General features: G+C 36.7%; 1 protein-coding gene across 2 annotated transcripts in view; it reads right to left on the reverse strand.

Moving 5' to 3' along the window:
• Positions 1-23,874, reverse strand: part of GABRG2 (gamma-aminobutyric acid type A receptor subunit gamma2) — a 63,966-nt gene that overhangs the window by 14,864 nt on the left and 25,228 nt on the right. For both annotated transcript variants that reach the window (XM_056502585.1, XM_056502586.1), the window contains exons 4-6: positions 22,927-23,147; positions 20,315-20,397; positions 19,498-19,635 (exon numbers count right to left, since the gene is read on the reverse strand). In XM_056502585.1, the coding sequence (XP_056358560.1) occupies positions 19,498-19,635; positions 20,315-20,397; positions 22,927-23,147 (442 nt within the window). The remainder of the gene's footprint in view (positions 1-19,497; positions 19,636-20,314; positions 20,398-22,926; positions 23,148-23,874) is intronic.

The raw sequence follows: 23,874 nt of genomic DNA on the forward strand, positions 1-23,874 counted from the left end.
GAAAAGTCCAGGGAAAAGGTAAAACCAGAGGGAACACTGTTCCCTAGGTAGCTGACCATGAGACATTCTCCTTATCTCATTCTTTTCCAAATGCCCTTTTCATTGGTTCTGTCCCTCACACCTTTTTTTTTCTTTCATTGGCATTTTTAGACTGCATAAGGGCCAGAGCGTTAAAAAAAAAATCAATCTTCCTTCTTGCTAAAAATGCTCAATAATCTCTTTCCCTCTGAGGTTTATGACACTAATTGTGTCATAGAGAAGTAATGATGCAAAACAAAATGGTGTGAATATTTAGCCTTTAGGACAAAGAAAGAAAATATGTCATGGCAGTGCAGGTATTTGCTTTTAACAGATTTGCACATGGAAGCATTACATAAAGAATGGGGTGAGCCATGGTCATGGGACAGCACAGCAGCACAGTGATTTCCCCAAAATATCTAATAACAGAAATTCTTATTATCCATTTCTAAGCTGTGATTATAGCTTGATTATGCAATGAGGTAAAACAATATTAAGATTTTTACAAAGTTTGCACCATAGTCCATTTATATAAGATTATCTCTGGGGTTCAGATAGCTGCAAGCCTGGTTTCCAATTTACATTCCAAAGGATGAATCCTAACTCCATTGCACAGTTGGATGGAGGGCTGGGGCTAGGAGGAGATCTGCTTTTTTATTTATTTTTTTGTGCAGTTTTTAAAAAGTAAGGAAGCAAGGTGTATTTCTCTATGCTAATATGTCTGACAATAAACACCTTGATTTCTTGTGGGACCAGGCAGGAGAGAGCTGCAATTAGTTTATGTTTGTGAAATGACAATCTCAACTGATGAAACTTCTGCAAAATGAGATGAATCATTACACTCATCCAAGCAAATGAAATTTCTTTATGTATGACATGACTTTATGCCCAACAGTTCTGGATTTTGTTTGGTGCTTGGGCACTCAATGCACTTGAAGTGCTGTTTTCTCAGTTCATTTGACAGAATGTGTGCCATATCTCATTAGTTTCTAATTATAGGAGGAAAGAATGTAATGACACTAGGCAGTAATTAAAATCTATTACTGTTGTCTGCACCTTCTCTTTGAAATTGCAGAGACAAAATTTAGCCTGAGAATTTTTTGTTGCTGAAAGATGTCAGTATGTGGAAATGTATTGCAGGACTAAATGTAAACTTAGATGTGTTTGTTTCTAAGGTTTCTCCTGTGAGTGCCAGAACTCTGAAAGGAAAATGAACATTACTGACCCCATATTTTGCCCATTATATGATATTTTCCTGGTTTGTGACATAATTACAAACAACTTTTTTTTGCTTGCCTGTGAAGGTGCATAAGCTACTGCATTAGCAAGCACAGGAGGGTTTTTAGTGTGCAGGATTGCATTCAGATGTGACAGCAGGAGGGGTTGCAACATCTGTGAGCAACACATTATGCTCCAGTGTGCAAATAACCTTCAGATTATGGTGCCTTCATCTTCCTTCCCTGTGCCCCCCTTGCCTAGGAAGCACCAGCCAACATCTCATCCCTGAATGCTCAGGAGTCATCCTGGTTCTAAAGAACCTGTTTGACTCACTGTGATGAAAAGTCCATCCAGTTCAGGGATGAGGAAATGTGAGGATGACAGGAAATCTCAAGTAAGGAGAAAAAGTAGAGAGCCATAATTTCCAGGCAGCAGCACCAGCTCTCAGGAATTTTTCTGTGCCTGACACATCCTGTGTCCCTGTCTGTTTTGGATATCTGTTCATTATCTGAATACCTCAAGAAAAGCTGTCTGCTTCAAGAAAATTATGGACCTATAGCATTATTAAAATAATGACTTGCTTAATTTTGATTATTAAACCTATTGCCATAATAATACAGGTTTTGATATAATGCAATCACCAACATAAGCAACTCAGAAATGTTTTATTATATTTCATTCTTTTCAAGGTATCCAGATGGTATAACCACTTTCTGACAACATTCAAACCTGCCTGCTGCAGGGAGAACTGGAAATAACTTCTGTTTCTGTACTTCAAAGCATGAAGTACAACACATCCCTGGGACTTTAGGTCAAATACATTATCAGATTTATGAAAAGGCATGGAGTAAAGATTGTCAAAACTATGTGAATTTTATCATGGTGAAATTTTGTCTGAGAAAGAAAGCACAAAATGGTGAATGTTTCTTTTATGGGGTGGCAAAATACAAGATTGATACCATACTGTGGATCAACATATTTGGACTTTCTAGGAGACTCTGCAAAGGATTTGTCTGAAAAGAGAGTCTGGCCAAGTCCAGGGGTAATAAGAGAAATGTAAGATGTAAAAATGGGAATTAAATAAATGTGACACTTTGAGGTCTAGGTTAAAAACTGCTTATAAAAGTTAGATAGTTAAATAAGTTAAATAACAAGAGTCTTACAGGTGTGTTGGAGAACTCCCTTGAAATTTGTACCATTTCATGAGCTTTGTGCAAGGCCTGGCTGCTGAAATAATTGCACATGACTAATGCAGTTCATAAACACCCCTTCTCAGATTTGCTTTTACATCTTTTTGAATTGTCTTGCACAGCAGAGGTCATTCTTGAATTCCTCCAAATGCCTTCCATTGGAAGAGAAGAGGAATTTGAGGATACAGCACATTTAATCTTTGATTTTGACGTTTTCAGTTGTTTTCAGGGCCAGTAGTTCATAACTTGAGGCTGCAATAAAACTTGATGTTTCCTTCTACTTCCTCTCCAGAGGGAAGGAGGCATGACTGCATGGAGGAAATGTTCTGCAGGGGAGCTACAGATTTCACAGATTCATTCTGTCTGAACGCCCCAGCAGAAGAAATATTTATACAAGGGAGTACCACTCAAACAGCAGCATCTTGCTTCCAGTGGGTGTACAGGGAGACAGCTGGGAAGACAGAACACTAAACAAAGAGCCCAAGGGCACTGGAAGGAGGGAGGGATATATCTGCCTTTATTGCTCAGCTTCCAGCATTAAATAGGCTTTTTTTTTTTTTTTTTTTTTTTTTTTTTTTTAGTGATTCAATTCCATATAATTTTAGCTTCTGTTAACTATTTTAGAATATTTCATCAGTGGCTATTTACTTTAAAACCCCCAGGAAACCAATCCAACTAACCAAGAAAAGATTAAATTTCACTTGAGTATCAGGCCCTGGGAGGCAAAACATCTAAGAGCAAAAGTTAGATAGATCAGACCCAATGCACTCTGGTCACCTACCAAATGTTGGGGGCTCCAGAGAGCTCAGTAAGAAAAGAAAATGTCTTTGAGCACAAGAACCCAACAAAGATACATGGTAAAATGTAAATTGTCCTGTTGGAAAACACCATAGCCAAAACCATGTCAAATAATCAGTGTGGATTATTGATCAGGACGCTGAAGCAAGGCAAGAGATCTCAGGTCTAGTCCCACCTCTAGGACCAGCTGTAGGACAGATGTTTCTCTTAGCCCATGAAAGCCATTTGGAACACATGCACACTGTGTTCCAACAACATCTGGAGATTCTAAACTTGTGGGAAAATTTAACAGGAATAGATGAAAATGGGAAAACAAGAAAATGATGTAATTACATAACATTTATGAATTTTTATACTTCTATAATAATTTCTGTTTGGCTTCTCACATGAAAGGAAACTCAAAAATGTTTGATTACTATTACTTTGTTTCCTTTGATATGAAAAAGTAGCAATGGAGCCATATTCATCCAAAGAAGCAAACTAAGATATACTCACACATATTCCTATTTAAACCCAGAGCTTTTAGTCAGTGCTATAAAGTTGGTCTGGAATTTTCTGCTATTTTCCAAAGACATTTTTCTTATAATAGCAAGGAAAATCCAAACTTCATTCAATTTTATGTTCATGCCTTGCCATGGTTCTGGGATGCCAGAAAAAAGCCTTGTATGTTTTGAAAAAGTTTTTATACAACATGGAAACAAGATGATGTCTATCATTCATAAGAAACTTCAGCAGATGGAATTCTTTTAAGTCACAAAAATCCCCATACACTGGGCCTTGCAAAAAAATAAGAATAATAAAAGTGAAAAGTGCATGAGTGTTTTATTATGTCATTGATATGTAGGACTGGATTCCTGCACCTTTCACTAAAAAAATCTTTTCCTATTCAGAATATGATGAAACACTCAGTGATATGACTTCTCAAATGACTGGTAATTCTGAACTTCCTGATATCCTTGATTCTTACAGGGGTATTTATATAGCTGAAGAATAACCAAATGTTTCATTTACTAGTTAATTACAATCTGAGTAAGTGCATAAACCAGGTAGTGATTACACCATTGAGAGAGACAGTCCACAGTTTTCTGTTTTTTTTATCAGTGGCAGATACAGCTGGCACCAAAACCAAAATGCATTTTTAACTTTTTACTTGCCTCTGTTGAATCTTGACTTCAAATGAAATTACACAGAAAAGATAATTCAGTTGCTTAAAAATTCATGGGATGAAAATCTTGCAGAAATATGCAAGGAATTATCCCAATTAACTTTCCATGGCTACTTGTTGATGAATTAAATTCTCCAGAAACCAGTGGTTTACCCAGGTGGGGTACTGGTTACTCCCAGGTAGGGAGTGTGTTCACACACCTTTCTGAGTTCCAATGCTAATTTCTTGTGTAGAAATTTCAGTGCCTGTCTTGGTGTTCATCCTCACTAGCAAGTGGACTTGGAAATTGGGTGCATCAGGAGGAGCTGCTGTTTGAATGAGTCTTAAACATTTCTGTGTATGTATATTTCATGTAAGAAAAAAAGAAAGGAGAAGAAAAACACGTTTTTTTGTGAAGTTTCAGCATGCATAGTTTTGTTGAGGTGGTGTTGTGCTGTTGTTTTGCTTGTTAGTTTTTAATTATGATTTTCATTGCCATGGCAATCTCAGTACCTGTGTGTAGCAACTTATGGTCCCTTTGAATACCAGGAGAGATGTTACTGACACCTTTCTGAGCACACAGCCCAGTGGAGCATCCCCAGCATCACTGCACACTTACAGGCCAGGTTCTGTCTTTTCCACTTGTATACAATGACATGGGACTGTTTAGGAATGGAATGATTACTTTTCCTCAGACAAGACTCTGGTAGAATGACCCTTAGAAACATTTCCTGACAAAAGTACTCATTTCTTGGGCTATCAAGTGCAGGGAAGGTTCCCCCCTGTGCCTGCCTATGGTGCTGCTCCAGTTCTGAGTTCCTGCCCAGATGCTTTTGCTGACAGTGGTGACAGGTTTATGTAGATGATCTTAGTGTCTTTTTAAAGGTGGATGAAAGTGCACTTGTTTTCCTCTAATTATTAATATATGACTGCCTAAAGTTGATGTTGAGATAGCTGGATAGTTTTTAGCTCCAACAGGCTTCTACAATACTCCAAAGAACAAAACTATTGGCTTCAATTTGCATGGTCTGTTCAAGGCATGTGAAGAAATTGCTTCTTTCTCAGCTGCTGCCTACCTCCTTTGTGAGCAGAACGTGAGACACTCCCACGTGAGCTGTGCATTTCTCTTGCTGGACATGCAAAAGTCTAAACAGGAGATGCTGCTCCCATTAATGGGCATGGCTCAAGAGGGCTGCCTGCCTCGCAGGATTTAGAGCTGTAGTTACATTTTTCCATGAACTGAACTTAATAAAAGGAATATAAATTTTATGAAGTCATATATATTTCAGAAATAAGTGACATGTTACATATATTACTATATTCCATACAGCCATACACACATGACTTCTGCTTTTAAAATATCACAAATCCTACATACAAAACTCAGAATGAAAGGAAAATATTTTTACTAGCATCATCTGGATCTGTGCTTAGGTTGACCTGTGTGAGGGTTACTCATTTATAGTCAACATTTTGTAAGCATCTAAAATCAGTTAAAACTATACTTTAAAACCATAACATATAAAGAGATTACCAAACTCCCTGGAAGAGTTCACATCTGTGACTGTTAAAAATGTATCATTCTTATTGTTGGTCTTTAGAACTACTTAGAACAATTTTTGATAAAAATACAATAAATGTATTTTTCAATTTGAGACATTCTTCTAGAAGAGACTATTGTGGACTAGTATTTGAGAGGTAAATATAATTTTTTTCCTGCTATCAGTTTGCCTGAGGACAAGGCCAGCTCTGTGTGCAGATTCCAAATTGTTTCTGGTTTATTAAGTATTTTGCAGAAGCCAGGTGCAAACCTTCAACAATGTGCAAATTAATCTTGTTCACAATCACAGGTAGCAGCAGAAACATTCACTGACAAGAGTAGTGTTGCAAAATTGTCTAAGGTGAGGAAATGAAATGGAAAAAAAACTAGTTCAAATAGAACAGTTACTGAAATGGAAAAAATCCTAGCTCAAATAAAACAGTTACTTTTATACACTAAGAAAGGAGATGGCAAATGTGTATGGGTGTGTTTTTAACCTCTTGAGCTTTTTAGGAGGATATTATTGACATCAGGTAGAAAGTAAAAGTGTTGAAGGAAAGAAAGAGCCTTTAAAACAACCATCTCTTTAGCTACTAGAAGGGGGAAATAAAGGATTTCTGAAATCAGAGAAGAAATAGACACTGAAGTAAAAGGAACTAGGTTATTATAAAAATAGTAAGTAAGTGTAGAGTTTAAGAAACATAGAAGGTGTTCAAGAAACCAAAAAAAAAAAGAAAGAAAGAGAAAAAAACAAACAAACAAACAAAAAAAAAATTATCTACAGCTATACTTAATATCAAGAGTTAGGGCACAGGCCTGCATGCAACAGGCCTGAAGGGAGGAGCAGAGATAAAGAGGATGCTTGGTTTGAAGATCATGTCTCAAGAGACAGCTATGAATCCTGAATAATTTATACCATTTGAAGTCAAACAGATCAAGCTCAGGACATGAAAAAAATCTTTAAAGACCACAGATAACCATCTTGAAGCTTCAATTATCAGCTTCACAGGTAGAGGCAGAGCTTCTAGGCATGTGTAATCACCCTAGTCCAAATCCTACAAGGTATTTAAATGGCTCACTCTTTTCAAGAGGAGACCTTTGAAGAACTATTTATTTCTCAAATGAACATATCTAAGATAAAAATTCACAGCTACTACAAAACAAGTTCCCATGGGAGTCCCTGTTCCATGTCTCAGTGTGTATTGCCATCACACTGTATGTTTTCAGGCCTGAAAGTGCAACTTCTTAATACCTTCTTAAAAGTGAGGTTACAACAATGTGAGTCCCAAGGGTAACATCTTTTTAGGGTTTTTTGTTATAGCATTTGAAAGTGTTATGTCCTGGAAAGCTTTTAAAAATGAACTGGCAGTTCTGGGCCCAAATTACTGTGTGTCATACAGAGAAGGATGCATTTGGACTCCCACAGGTGGGGGAGCTGTGGATTGAGCTGTACCATGTAGGCTGGGGTACCCTGCATGTCACAATGCAATGTGATTTCACTGGAAGCCAGATCTCTGTGGGATCTCCTATTTTATTTTTTTTTTTTTTTTTAGACATTTAGGTGCTGTGTTTTTAAAAGAGAGGTAAGGCTGCAAACAAGTGACAGGCATCAGAAAAGGCTGATATGCTCAAAAGAGTCTTTCAAAGTGTTTTGCATTTATCTTCCTACAGAGGTTACCAGACATCAGGGTGGGGTGACAGGCTGGATACAGAAATGATGCAATAGTCGTTCACTCTCTGGGACAATCTGATGTCACCTCAGATGCCAAAAACAGAGAAGGATACTCAAAGCCCAAGAGGCAAAGCAATAAAATTGCAGACATCAACTTCTCCCACCCAACAAAATATTTGCTTTGAAGGGCTCATGAGTTTGCAGGAAGTGATGTAGGTATGGAAATGCTATCCATTCCTTCAGGAGACCCAGATTCCCACCAGGAAATTGCAGCCCTGCTCCTCCCTGGTGCCATGCCCAGTGCAGGGTCAGCTCCTGGCTTAGCCCTGCTGCCACATTCCCCAGGCAGCACTTTGCTGTTCATGTGCAAAGACTGCAGGTGGGAGAGAGTAGCCAAAAGAGCATTGAAAATACTGCTTTACTCTCTTTTACCCCACTGAACTCAGAGGTTTAATTTTAAACACAACTTTCAGGCTCCAACTGCTGATCAGCTAACCCACCCTTTTATAACACCATCTTCATTGGGCAGGCAAGGTTTCCACTCCTCAGTAATCAGTACAGCTGTAATTCACTTAGGAAAATTGCCTTCTGCACTATCCTTACAAACATCCTCCTACAATGACTGATGGTAGTTTTTGAAAAATACATGTTTTATTGATGTAGTTGCCTGCTAACATCTCTATGAGAGCACATTTTAAAGCCAACTGAATGCTGGAAAACATGAATACAAGTGTAAACAATGTTCTTCAAGCAGCTCTGAACACAAAAAAAATTGTTTGTTGTTCATTTCCATTACCTTGAGCTAGACACCTTGATTGTGGAATACAATTCCACTATCATAACAATTTTATCTCAAAGAAAAAAGTGTTCATATCTCCCAAGTTTACATTTTGAGAGGAAATGGATTAAATGTCATAAAATTAATACTCTTCATTGCCCTTTCCTGAAAAGCTACTTTTTCCTTTAAATTGATTTTTATATTGTATTGTAAGTTGATTTTTTCATGGGCCTCTGCAGCACTGCATTCAGATAGGCATACTAATGATTATCATACACTTCTTTTTGATTTTAGCTTTTTACTCTTTGCACTATTCTCTAATAACAAATTCTTTTGATTAAACTTTTTACTTTTCTTGTCAACAGAGGTAATTTTTTTTTCTCTCTTTGAATGGAAGGATATACAAAGGTTTTCCTATACCTATACTTGAAAATATGCTAGTTTTTCTCTAAATATTGTCATAGAGTTATTGAAAAAATCCTTGTTTTTCAAAATAATATTGGAAAGACAATTAATTTTCTTCATATTCAATAATATTTTTGCTTTCTCCAGGATAAAATAATATTACTCAAGCCTTAGAGCAAACTGGAGTGACAGCATGCTCTCATGAATGACCTGGTTATTGCTCTTGCATTTTATAACCAAAGTCAACATCTGCAGTTAGAAAATTCACCTTAGGATTCTTAGAAGGGACAATGTACTAGCTCTGTTTCTAACCAGACATTTGCTACTGTAAGATAAAGGAAATTTTGATGAACTACAAGGATGGTTGGAAGCATTCAAACCTGTTTCCTTCTGGTTTTGCATAAGTATTACAGGGCAGCAGCAGAAGATAATCAAATCAATGCTTAGTCTTTGTTGACTGTGTGTTTCTGCATTTTGCAGAAGTAGAGGGGGATTGTTAAGGTCAAATAGTTATTGCTCTCTGTAATTTGAATGGGTCAACAGGAGCACAGTATTTGCATTAGTCAGAACTTTTCATAATTTTCTCAATTCTTAGAACAACAGAAATAAAAAATAGCAATTACTGACTATTTTCATAAACATTTCTAGTCTCTGGCATTAAGACACACAAAGGGTGTTGTGGCACTTTACACATTAAATCTTGAAAAATATTTTCAAATTCTCCTATGTAGGGCATGGTACAAGAAAGTATTATTACATAAATTTTATCCTGCAGCTCTTTAGCCTTAATTATGCAATCTTCTTGAGAGTAGCAAAGAACTCACTTAATAGACTGTATCACTTTTTGAGATAAGTGGCTTATTTTTAGCATCTGTAATGTACATTGAAATGAGGGCAATTATGCCTTGTTTCAAAAGGCAATGTGAAAACACACTATTTACAATTCAGAATTTGTTTGAACAATGCAAAATGAGGGAGTTAATGTTTGAGAAATATACAATGATGGTGACAGCTGTTTGAACATTATGACCATGCTTAGTCTTAGCATTATGTTAGGCTAGATATTCCTCTGTGAGAATGTGTTGTCAGCACTGTGGGATGGGATTTGGAATTGTAGGTAATAAGTATCTAAAAACATAAGTAAAATATTTTGTAATCATAAGTTGCAGCAGAGTGCTTCAGTAGTTTGTACATCATGTACACGTTTTCATTGAACACCCTAGTGTATTTTCTTTTTGTTTATCTCATTTTATATGATAAAAATTAACAATTAAGCTCACTGTGAAGGTCTCTTCAAAGTTAGTAATGTTAATTTTGTTTTATTTCCTTTTTACATGTATTTTTTAACATATGGCTGGATTTGAGCTTTATTAGCTCCCATGGATGCTGCATGGCTCTTGTTATATGTGACACAGAATTATTGTCTTATTTCCAACCAGCCTTTCAATTATATCTATTCAAATACAGTGACAACAGCAAAACAGCATCTTAGATAAGTAGGTTACTAAAAATGCAATGTAATGACAGGGGTTAGAGAAACTAGAAACTGCACTTGCAAAGTGAAGGGATTTAACTGTGTAAGAACAGCCTTAGAGGAATATGTTTATTATTTAGGACATATATGTGCCTCAGGCAAAACTAAACCTATTTCAAATGAACTATCCCTACTCTATACACATTATGAACAGCAAGATGTCCTCATCTTCAAGCATCTTAATGAATTAATTTTTCTCCACTGAGAAAGGAGGAAGATGGTGAATAATAAAATAAAGCCAAGGGAATTCTTTTATAATCATTGTACTGCAAACGTTTTTTGACATAAAAAGGGTCTGGAAGTGAAAGTTCAGTGCAGAAATTGACAGTCAGTTCTCCACTGCTCAGTTTGCAGGCTACAGAGATTATACAGTATGCTGCAGATGAAAGGATGAAGTACTCAGGAACCTTCTGATTGTTCACAGGATTGCTTGAACTTTAGTTATTTGAACAGCACACTAAAAAATTATTTCTTTATGGCAGTGTTTTAAACATGTTTATTACCTATTGTAAAAATGCTTAATATTCAGATTTATTTAAATTCTAAAGTAATTGTGACTATACATTGTTATTCCACTACTACATCACCTGGTCTGATCCTTTTGGACCAAATATTTCTCCCTGCAATTCATTATAATTAGATCTAGCTGCTGCTGGCAAGAGTGACATTACAATGACTTTCTCTTGTGATGTTTCTGAAAGTCACCCAGTGGTTGGAGCAAGATGATTTCATTGCCAAACAGGAATTATAGAAGAGAATTGGGATAATATACTTTGTCTCAATGAGTCACCACTACTTATGAAATATATTCGTAGGGGCATCACAAGAATTTTTATCTTAGTTATATCCAGGAAGTGTTTTAATATATAGACTCACCCTCTTAACTTGCTGATTTTATCATAGAATTAGAAACCATCAACATTTTTTCTTTCCTTTTAATAATTCAAATAACCTAAAAGATCTAATTATTTTCTTTCTGTTAAATGAACAAATATTATTTAAAGGCAGTGTTCTATCATATCTATGCAACTATATTTGCTTGTATCATCTGTGTTTTGGCAATTACCTAGCAGTAAGTTCAGTGAAAGTGCTTGTAAGATCCCCCATTACCCCTTATTCTCTGGTTACTCGTATATTACAAGTATATTACTTGTATATAATTCTTTTTATCCAGATCTGATCTTTCTGAAGCTCAGTTTCAGCTCTAGAAAGCCATGATTTTAGATGTGGAAAGCCTTACAAAAACAGACTCAGGAAAAAAACCTTGACACTCAAGAATCTTTATTCAGTTGGGGAGTCATTTAAAAGGAAGATTTTAGACCTCAACAATACCTTTCCTCACTGACAGTCATGATTTTGTTTTGCTGAGGTGAGTTAGTTGGCACAGAAAAAACTGAGAGGAAAAAAAAGGCTGAATTAATGTCACTGGAATTTGAAGAAAGTCTTTAACCTCTCTCTAAAGATATAAAGTAATCACCAAAGAGCCTTTCAACTTTTTATATTATTAGGTAGAAGCAGGAGGATTTGAATGCCTAAACCTGAATATCTAGAGATATAAATCTGAAGTCAGATTCTCTCAGTCTGTGAGAATTTTAAACATATCAATTCCCTAGGATTAGTGTTCACTTTTTTCCTGCCTATTAAACCAAAAGGATCTAACCCATTGCTGTGAAAGAGATTGCAAATGAAGGAGTCTTTGTGCTCTGGTGTGGGAGTCAGCCTGATTGGTATTCCAGGTCAGACAACCATTGCTAAAGGAGAATTGTACCCAGCCCTACAGCTTGGGAGGCATTTGTTGGAGTTGTGGTGATCCCAGAAGGGAAAGTTCCAAGGAGTTCTGGGATTGCCCATGTTGATGCCTCATACATATTCCCATCTCTCATTTTCCAGCTGATCACCACCTCTCCCAGTCCCCAGAATGTTCTCCCTTCCCTGTGTCCCCACTGGCCCAGCTGATGCAGTGTCCCACCCAGCCTGCCCCCCTGGCCCTGCCTTCCCTCACCCACCTCTGCACCACTTTCCCCTGGACCCACTGGCCCCAACCTCAACTCCAGCCCCTCTCCTGCCCCACATTTACACCTGGACCTCCCTGCATCTTGGTCTTCAACCACCAACACCTACAAACACCTTGTCCCCTTGGTTGGTGTGTTTGGATTTTGGGCCTCATCCCACATTTACTTTCACTATTATTAAAGTATTTTATGTTGCTGAGTCATGGTCATCACACTGCTCTTCTTTTATTTTTGCCACAATTGCCCTGATACCTGAGAACCCTAACAAGTACTGTCAGGGACCCCTCACCCCTGACACTGCAGGTGCTTTCTGCCCTGACTCCCAAGGGTGATGTCCCTGCAGGGCAGTCGTGGCCCCAAGGCTGTGCTGTGGCTGGGTGCTCCTCCCTGCTCCCATCCACATCTTCCCAGGGACTCAAACCAGCAGGGTGATGAGAGTGTGAGTGCAACTACCCTGCCACAGAAACTGGCAAGATAATTTTTATTGTGATCATATCTGAACACAGAACTGAAACCAGGCCAACCCTGGCTGTTAATTATCAGTCTTGCTTGGACCCACAGGCTTTTTGGTCGGATATGGCATTTGTGTTAAATTCCATGGCCTGTGCTGTTAAGATCATCTTGGTTTTCTTCTTGCTCTGCTGCCACAGGATGGGTCTATAGTGATTTGAAAATAAACTACAGAGCAAAGGATGAACAGAGAGGTGCTTGAATGACTAAATAAGTGAGGAGGCAACTGTGTAGATTGTTAGCCAAGGGCTGAAGCAGCCAGTACAGAAGAACTCCAGTGTGTCTGCCCTGAGTCCTTCCCAGCCATTCCAGGTCAGGCCTCTGTCCTGTCTTTTCATTGTCTGGTGTCCTGGAAGCCTTTGGTTTGTCCCTGTAGTTTTGTCTCTCTCTACAGGGATTATATAAGGATAAATGGTACTAAGGAGGTCTGATTTTGCAGTTCTAAAAAAATGCACATACATAGATCTTGGGAGCCTGCATGACAGGGAGGATTCAAAATGCCTGTTTACTGAATTAGTTATTTATTCAAATATATAAATTTGTATGTAAATTCTTATTTGCCACACAACTAACCAAGAAAAATGTACAATATACAAAAGGTAGAGAAGTAATGGAGTTGTACTTCAACTTTACTCTTTGAAGACACTGTCCTGAAATATAGATTATTTTCAGTGAAAAAATTATTCAAGTTAAACTTTAGTAAATATTAATTAATTAATGTGGTTTGATACATGACAACCAGCAGGAGTATGTGGATAATTTTAGGAAAAATTTGTTTTTCACATTTTAGAAATATCTCTTATCCACTATTCTCCAAGAGAATATACAAGTGTAGTTACCTTAGACTGGGTTTTGTGCCATAAGAGCAATATCAGTCTTGTAAGCTGCCACCATAGCTGAATTCCTGCTCACAGAAAGTGTCTGTAACCCTTTTTAATGGTATTATATGAAAGTCAAATAATACAACTCCTCTTGTGCTTTCTTTCACATGATGATATTTGGATGCAGTAATATGGTGATTCATGCAAGTTGAAATAAGGGAGAGTTTTAATAAAAAAATGCATTTATAGGCAAAAATATTCCCTGTTGACTCAGTAGGATAGGTGGCTATTCATAATGGAAGTAAAATCTTAAGGTGTAGTTATTAAGGTGTTTTGGGATTATCTTAAGGATATTGGCTTAGAATTTAGGACTTCTATTGAGGCAGTAAACATAAAAATAGGTCTTTCTGTCTATTGTGTCTGCCTTCTTTAAATGCTTCACTGTCCTACAGAGACAGTATTCTTTTAGCAAACATGTTTAAGGTAATAATTTAATGTAGGTTTTCAAAAATAAGGATACTGAGATAAATATCTTCCCATACCATAAAGAGAGCCATAACAACAAACTACACTTTAATAGTCATCTGACTTACAGCTTACAACATTATTTGCTCCTCTGTAAAGTGGAAACAAATGTGTTTAAATTCTGCCAAAAGCAAGATGCAGCTAGTAGTGCCTTGTACCCATTCACTAGATCAAAATCTTTAGATAAAAAATGTTTTGAGTTCTCAGATGGATCTCCCTGGCAATGCCATATACTATAGCCAACCCATCCTAGAACCTGAGGCTGTCTGTGGGGCTGGCAGGGATTTCTAGGTGCAGTGGCAATCACTTGTGCCCATTTTTAATGTCAGGACTATTTTCCAATGCAGATCTACAAATCTGATTTGCAGCTGTCATATTTTGCCTTAATAAAGAAGCAGAAGAAGACTCCTGGGGTTTTTTGAGCATTATGAAACCTCTGGAGACTGCATATCTGCCAACTGTTCAATTCATTTAGGGTATAATATTGAAATAAAGTATAAAAGCCTGAAAATACATCCTCTTCTACAAAATAATAGTCCTGGCCATGTTTTCCTGATAAAACAGAAACCAGATCCAGATTTACTTACGTGGTTTAATAGAAGCATAGCAAGATGAATATTTAATTACCACTTTGTTTATCAATTATGAGCAATGCACTGTCTCTAGTGCATATCTCTGATTAGCTCTCTAAAACATAGAAAAGGAAGAAAATAAAAAGTATTTATAAATAGTGCCTGACCAGTCTTGTTGATTCTGTGCAGCTTGTTGAATTGCTATTTATTAGCCTTGTAATGTCTTTGTATCTAATTAAAAATTCAGGACAGGCTCTGCAAATAATCGGTAGACAATGTCTGATCTAAGAAAAGGAACTACCCAGTCATAGAAATGAACTGGGAATACCAGAAAATCCATCTGTCCTGAATAATTACACATTCACAAACTGTTTTGCATAGTATAATATTTTCTGTGTTCAAAACAACTGGAATAGTGAGTAGAAGTGCAATTTATCTAGGAGTTGTATGAAATTCATGAAAGCTTATTGATAGAAATAATTTCAAGATTTAAGCTACTCCTTTCCTCTAAGTCTGTGGTATGATTTCATAAACTCTCTGATTTTATTTTCCTAAGTACTCTCTATTAGTGTTGATCATTGTTATGGTTTAAAAACAGCATAGTTGTTTTTACTCTTTTGATCATCGATAATATCTTCTTCCAGACTTGTTCCATATTTCCAGGTATTTCTATAAATCATGTTTTCTAAACACTTTACTTGTTATATTCCCCTGCACTACCCTGTCATTCTCAAAACATTGCACTTTAAAGTGATTTTTTTTATTAATCAAGTAGAATGCAGCAACCATTTGACATAAATATTTCACAGAGCTGCATGGTAAATATTTCTCCCAAGTTTACACACAATGTTGAGTAATACATCCCAGAGGCAGCTTTTTGCAATAATATCATGTTCTATGTCCTTGGTGGACTACTACAGCCCCCCAATTTTTTTTTGCAAAACTACTGATGTTTTTATATTTGTGCAGCTGATTATTTCCTTTCTACAATCTTTCCCTCTTGAATTACCTAATTACAAATTTTGAAATATCCTGTTTTCCTGTTCCCAAAGTGCAACATGTCCTTCCCAATATAATCCATGTGTGCATTATATTTTGCAAATCTTATACTTCTGTATCACTTGTTGCTTTCTTTGTAAGTACTACTCATATCAGCATGCATCCAAATTTTGCAAGTTGGTGAATCTTTGTTCCCAAGACTTTTCCATTTTATCCCATTGTTATTGGAGAATCTCATTGCCATTCAGTGAAAGGGCCTTACATTGTGAATAAAAAGGTCACACACAAGAAATGGTAGTTTCTTAATAAGATATGCACTCTTTGAGCAGTGGTTATTGACATACATCAATAATACAAAATATCTTAAACCCATCTTAGTTTCTAATTGTGTGAAGTCAACTGTTATAGTTTATTTAAGTCAGATGATATTAAATCTCAACGTGGACTCTATGGGAAATAATCTAAACAACCAATGCTGGTTACACAATGTAGATTTTAGTGGAAAAGCAAAAAATATATGCAGATAATGAATATTGACTATTTAGTTATTTTAATAAAATGTCCATAGGACAGAAGGGTTAACTTTTTTTAAGAGTCCTCACTATTACTGGATGGTGGATTCCATTTGCTACATTATTTCTTACTGCTTAGTCAGTGAATTACTAAGAAAATTGAAGTTGCATGTAAATGTTCAGTTTGGAGAGAAACAAGCTGGTAATTCAGGATGACTTGCTTCAGATAAGAGAAATGGGTTGTAACATTCCAGTTGGTTTTTTTCAGCTGTTACTGGGATTTGCTGGGATTTGCTAACTAAGGAACAGAATTCTGCCATATGGCCCTTTGAGTTAATCTTGTATTTCTGCAGTGTGTGCAAAGAGTATATAAAGTATATAGTATATAAATGTATTCATCTCAGCAAGGCCCTCAGGTCTTGGGAAGCTTACACTGAAACAAGCCTTGTCCTTCTCTGCCCACGACCCAGCCCACAGCTCAAATGTTCATCTTTGACATGACAGAAGGAGAGTAATGGAGTCTGTAATGGCCAAATCTCAGCCATCCTGATTCTTTCTCCATACACAGAGCAAGCATAACCCTCAAGGATGAGAAGGTGTTGGTTGATGGGAGGTACTAAGCCAGAAACAATAATTTGTTTTGAAATTGAGTAAATTAATCCCAGTTTCAAATGCCTTAACACTAGCCCCAAGATCCTTTTGTTCTCTAATTGTTCAGTTTTCTATTCTCCAACACCCCTTCTTGTGTTCTGGTTTCTCTGGGGTTTTTTCACCCAAATTTGACTTTGGGGAAGGTTTTGTGGGAGTGTAGCCCTCTTCCCGACATCTCATTAATTTTCCATTGCCTCTTCCACTGTACCTCAGATTCTATCCCCACCAAAGCATTGGCATTAGTTTGTACTGAAATTCTGCATTGAAAGTAATGGCATAAAGTATCAAGATTATTTTAGCTGTGTGGGTACTCAAACATTTAACTGGGATGCTCAGGCTGCATCTAGGTTGCTTATAAACGTGGAATTTATTTTTTTATCTTTACTGTTCATAAAACTATTAAAAATATGCACATGCAAAGAGTGTAATATAGGTAGAGTGTGGGTCTGGCTGAGGAATACTGGAATTAATGTAGTTGCCAGCATGCTAATAAGTCACTTAAGGAAGCCATGAAGACCCTTTAGCCTCCACTGGCTTTAAGAAAACACTTGTAGGACATAGACCAGATTCATGTCAACCACTATGTTGTTGGTTTTTTCCCCCAGTTAGTTAGATGCCATGCATAGATCAAAATAAAATCTACTTTGGTATATCTGTGGTTATAAAAACAAGAGGAGCAAGGAAAATATAACACAGGGTAACTGCAGCAGAAGAAATACATATACAGGACATTTTCCCAAATTTTTATACACAGCAAGCCTGTGAAAGCAGCAGCAGCAAGCTGAGTAGCTTTCATGTGCTTTTTGACTTGGGAATTGAGTGATGACTTTTCACTGCTTTAAAGTGCATGCTAGCTGCTAATTATTTTAATGCAAATAAAATTGAGTGGTCTGTGTCATCATATTAAAAACTATGGATGCTACATTTTGGGAGTACTCCAGGTGAGTACCAAGAGCTTGAATGAATCTAAACTGAAAAAAGGAAGGTTTTCTTTGCATGAGAAAAAAGAGCAAAAATCCCTGTGTTTTACTGTTTATTTCCCAGTATTCACCCTGTTCACCTTAGCAGAACATTACAGAATGCTTTTGAGTCACCAAGGTGTGGGAAGTTTGTAGCATGTTAAGATTTCATTATTTTCTGTCTCTGGTCAAAAATAAAAAGGGTTGACTAGAGAATGGCTCAGGCAGAAAATTAAAGAAAACAGCAAATAGAAGAAACTCAAATTTAGTCTGAAATATAGCTAGTTTTCATCGTGGGCAGGATGAGACTGGAAGCACACTTTGGTGCCACGCTGCCCTTTGTGGGGAGATGTATTCACTGCTGCTGATATTTTTGCTTTGAGAGCCTGTGTAATGGTGGCTATTGGCAGCTCTGGCTTGCACACATGCAGTTCTCCTGTCCTCTTTTGCACCTTCATGTTTGTTTTCCTGAGAAAATGGAATCAGTTAAATGCTTTCTTCAATAGTTGACTAAATACCTTACTTGGCTAAAATGGCAGAAGGCTCCATGAGGCATACATTGCTGTTTTCTGGTTTTGCCCTGCTCATGAGACTAAACACACCATTGGTGCTTAATGTCCAGTGATTCAGGAGTTGGAACTTGAATTAATTCTCCATCTCTTTGCTTGTTCTCCTCTGTAATGTACAGCAGGCCTCTCTCAGCTCTGCTGTATCTCACTTTCCTTTTTGAATATAACAGCAATTCTAGACTTTTAAAAATAAAATGGGTGGGGGTATTTCTGAAGTCAGAATAAACACAGATGTCTGAATTTAAATTAAGATACTTGCCAGAACTATAAAGTTAGGTAAAAATTGGAAGCAGCCTAATAAAACCCCAACCTGCTTATATTTCATTGTTCTTTTGAAAGTAAGAAATGAAAGACAAGAGATAGCATGCATGTACAAGAATATTAGTATGCAGTTCCTCTTTACACCCCTCCTCATAGTCACTGGTTTGCTTTCCACTGAGAAATAAAACAATATATATGTCTAGAAAAATATATACTTTGTTTAGTTCGTAGGGTTAAAATTGCATTTTTATTAAGCACTGAGTACTTCTACTTCCTCATTTATCATTCTAAATTCCATTGCTTGTTTCCAAGGAGATAGAAATATGAAGGAAAGCCATCTGAGACTGATTTGTAAGGCTGTTCTCTTTAATGAGAGTTGAATGTGCCTTATTTCAAGGAACAAAATAAACTTGGAGCCCCTGTAGTAAAGGGGTTGGGACTTTGAGTTTCATTTCTGTGCAGGCTTCCTTTCTGTGTCTGGTAGTGGGATTGTAAAATGTTCAGTGTCAGATCATCCTTTAGTGGCTCAGTTCTGCTTTTCTACACTGAAGCACTGCAAGTTCCCTCACCCATCCACCCCACTTTGTAGTAGTGGCTTTCTCCTGACAGTCAGAGGGATTTTTGGAGGACAAGAATGAGACAAGGATGGGTTTTTCTTCCTGTGGGGAGTTCAGAAATGCCAAAGTCTGCTGAAAAGCTGTAATTGCTCAGGGCACCGTAAATACAAAGTTCTAATCAGAGATACCTTTCTTGGTTTAAAAAAATAAAATCCTAGCTGCATCTGGAGGAAAACCCTTCAGTTGCCTTACCTGAAGTAGTCTTCACCACCTCAGTTGTGTTTCTCAGTCCTGTAAAGGCGAACTGGTACAGCCTCCAGGAGCGGGTGTCCCCCACCTCCACCGAGCTGCGCTTCCACTGGTAAATGATCTCTTCTCTGGGGTACCCATCTTATGGCAAGGGAAACACACAATGCTTTGTTTCACAGCCACTGCTAGGGGTTGGGGTGCTTTGGGGAGTAAAAATACTACTGCCTATTTCTGGAAAAAGCTGCAGAAGCATATTGCATGTCAATTATAGATATGTTTTTCTCAAGTTACTTACTGGCGCCTTTTCCTTAATGTCGCATTTTATTAATTATAAATTATAATAGCACTTTAGATAAATTTTTCAAAAATAGGTTTTCCACTTTTGTTGACTTAATAGGATGCAATTTTGCCCATCCTCCAGATCCATCTGCAGCTGGACCAGGAATTCACACCTTTATTTAACCTCAAAATATCAAACTCTTGACTCCAACTAGCACAATAATAAAACACCCTTTCACAGAGAGAAAATAAAAGGCCAGGACACCTTGATGCTGAAAGCAAAAGTTTCCTGATTTTTGGTCAGATATAAGCATAAATTTATCACATAGGGTCCAAATATTTCAGATTTTTTTTTTTTTTTTATAGCAGTCCTTAATGATATTTGTGAACATATATGATACACATACTGAAAAAAAATCAAAATAAAAGTAAAAAACAATGGGGTATGTCTAATTAAGTACATAACCTTCACTGACTCTAAGTAGGTATAAAATAAATTGTGTGGGTCAAAAAAAGGAATCTTTTTAAATATATTACTTACAGCTCGAAAATTCCAGTGGGCAGGAATGGACATCCATTGGGAAGTTGTGTAACTGTAGCTGACACTCAGCATCAATTGTCAGCCTGAGAAGAAAAAGATCAGTATATAGAAATGTGCTTGAGAAGTTTGTCCTGAAAGCAAAGCAAGATTCTTACTAATATAATATATATATATATATATATATATATATATATATATATATATATATATATATATATTTTTTTTTTTTTTTTTTTTTTTTACATATATCTTTCTTTTTAGATTTGCAGACCCTGATCATCTATTTTCTGGACTCTGTAATGGAAGAAGGTATTAAAGTTCTGTTCTGTGCATCTGAAATTGCAGCATTACTCATGACTGACAAATCCATGGGTAGGTAGATATACAGGTCATCTCATGAGCAGTGACAAATCTTTGTGTCACAATATGCCTTAATGCACTAAAAGTATTTTATGTGACAGAGATTCTATTTCAGAAATGATGGATAGGACTCCAAATTTAGGCATCTGCATCCAAGCCAGCCATCTAGACTCCTTTCACAGCTAGTGCAGAGGTGCTCTGAGGATACACTTCCTCTCACTCCAAAATAAGACATGTAAATTTAATCAGAAGAAAAATATACCAGAAGGTGTTTGTCTCCACTGATTATTAGGAGAGGCTCCATGATAACTCAGTAGTGTAGGTGCTAAGCTCAGGTAAAGAAAATTACTTTTAGAAATCCCAAGTAATATGAAATGTACCCTCTGGTGTTCCTGCTGAAAATTCTGCCTTTTTCATTCACTCCCAGCCCAAACATGAGCTGCTGGATGCTTGGACTTTGGAAGGAAAAGAAGAGATGGGGTGAGAGATGGAAAACAGAAAAGGATGGGGTAAAATATTTGTTCCACAAGGTGTCTCTATGAAAACTGTTGGTTTCTGGTCTTTGCTGGTTCTGGGCTGCCTAAATGATGAGCCCTGGTTTGTGTCCGGGTTCCTGAATGAAGGTGTTGTGGGCAAATGACCCTGAGTCTCATCCTGGGGGATGCAGAGACCCAGAGACCACCAAGGTAATGGAGTCCAAAGGCAACCTTTCTGCATCAGGGATTTGGGAAGAAATCTAATTTTCACCATCTTCAGTACCACAGGTACTGGATTTCCTTATGGCCAGGGTGGTTCTTAAACCTAGGGGAGGTGACTGAGAAAAATCAACAAGTCCTTCCAGATCCCTCTTCAGGACAGAATCCCAGCTGTGTGATACTATCACATTTCATTTCTGCATTACTAGAGTTTGAATCCTTGGTTTGAGCTTGCTGTGGATCACCAGCATTACTAAATATACATTGATATAGCAGATAGCTGTTTCCAAGTTCTACCAGGAACATCACTTGTAAGAGAAACCAAAGATTTTGAAAAGAAAGGTTCTAAAATCCAAAAGACAGTAGTGTAGCCAAGTCCAAATTTAACATTTAAAAAGTGGATCTAGGCTCATTTTTATCAGACTAAGTTTGATTTGCATTGGGTTTCAATTCTGATTATTCTGTTAACTCTTCTGGAAATGCAATATGCAATATATTTAAAATACCAATGAAATAAAACTCCTTTTTGTAATTCAGACAGTTGCAACTTTAAAAGGTTGTCTTAACCAAAGCTTCATATCAATTCATTAAAATTATGTGTACTTTTCTTCAAAGCATTATTTTTGGCACCCAATAAATTAAAAGCAAAAAAAAAAAACTTTCACAAAACGCAGATTAAAACTCAGATAATCTTATGTCTATCATCTTTGATTCTATACTCTCATTTGCAAAAATGCTGTGTTTATCTATATTTTACATAAACCAGAATATTTTATCACATGCAAGAAAAAGTATAAAAAGCCTCCACGGAATTTTCACATTTAGGAAGTATCTTATGATCATTTGGAATATCATATTTGAATTGTTATATATGGCATATGCATAACTTAATTATTGTAAAGGTTATTTGTCTTAAAAGAAAAACTGTACATGTGACTGAGGAACCTGGACAGGTTGAGCACATCAAGTTCAGATCCATGAATATTTTGGTGTAATGGGGCATATCCATAGGTTTGAGTTAAATATTCAGTGCTGGGATGGTAAAACCTTATTTGCCTAAGATATTTGAGGAATAAATTGCTTTTCAGGGTGGAATTTCTCTGGTTAAATTGTAGCCAATTCAGAATAACAGGCATTTGATGTATAACTCCTTTTATACCATCTACTTAATTCAAGGATATTTCACATATATCAGTTCAGCACAATAAAAAAGTAAAAAGGACCAAACCAAAGGCAAACAATAAATTATAACTAAAAATGAAGACTAATTGCTATAAAAATGCCTGTATTAATGTTAATATAGGAAGGTGAGTATTGTGGAGCAAGATAGTACAATCTGTAAGAAGAAATAAAACTTCTTATTGTGCCAATATAAAATAAATTCCATACAATTGATGTCTTCTAAATTCTCAACCCTTTTTCAGGGTTGTTTGCAAAAATATATAGGAAAACCCAGTATTTTTTTTCCTTCAGATTAGTGTCAAATAACCTGAATTTACAGGATTTTTCTTTTTGGCTTTCCTTAGAAAAAATGCAATTAAAGTTAGGTATAAATACCTCAATGTGTACAAGACTCTGCCATCGTTCCAGATCCTGAGCATCCTGTTAGGAGTTGTTATCCAATGAGCATCAGCCTTCTTGGAATTTCGGAAAAACGTGTCTGGAATCCAGATCTTCCCAACCATGTTGCTGTTTAACCTGAGCACCTTGATAGTGCTGTTGAACTTCAGACGTCTGTCATACCACGTTTGGGCGAAAAATATATCAATTGTATATTCCTGTTGTGTTAACCAGAAACACTGATGAAAACACAGCACTCAGCATTCCACATAACTCCTGATATGCTTTCCTTAATTTCATAAAATTAAGGAAAAAAAAACTGTGAGCTACAGAGGAATTGATAAAACTAATCTCTTTGGGTGAAGTTTTGAGGCATGTTTTACCAAAGATTATTGTTTTAAAACAATTTATTATTTTACCATTGAGGGTAAAACTAAGGTGCAAGTGAGTGCTATATGCACCTTTCTAATTCTGTAACACCTCAGCCCACACCTGCTCAGGTCAGACAACAATTACTTATTTCCTTGGACCTAGGACAGGAAAAGTTTTAGCTGACTTAATTGCCTTTGCCCCTTGGTTATTCTCAGAAATGGGAAAGTGTCTGGAAGAGTTCTAGGCCTTTTATTTATTATCTCTTGGTGGCAAGAGTGGTAATATCACTCATTAATGGTTTTCCAGATTTTGTAGCAATCTGGATGCTTGGTTTTACTGGAGTTAAAGCATTTGAAAGCAGAGCACATAAAAATGTGAGGATATATTAAAACTATTATTTTCACATTTTTTCAGCCCAGTTTTCTGACTGGTACAGATTTATAGCTCCGAGAGTCCTCCCATCCATAATTAAAATGAGATTTTAAAAATAATATAGCTATGCCACAACATTAAGAACTAATGAAAGCTTTGTAAAGCAGAAATGATGGAGGCTTTGTAACAAGAAAAATGGGC

This window comes from Oenanthe melanoleuca, chromosome 13 (genome assembly GCF_029582105.1).
Source record: "Oenanthe melanoleuca isolate GR-GAL-2019-014 chromosome 13, OMel1.0, whole genome shotgun sequence".
Taxonomy (NCBI): Eukaryota; Metazoa; Chordata; class Aves; order Passeriformes; family Muscicapidae; genus Oenanthe; species Oenanthe melanoleuca.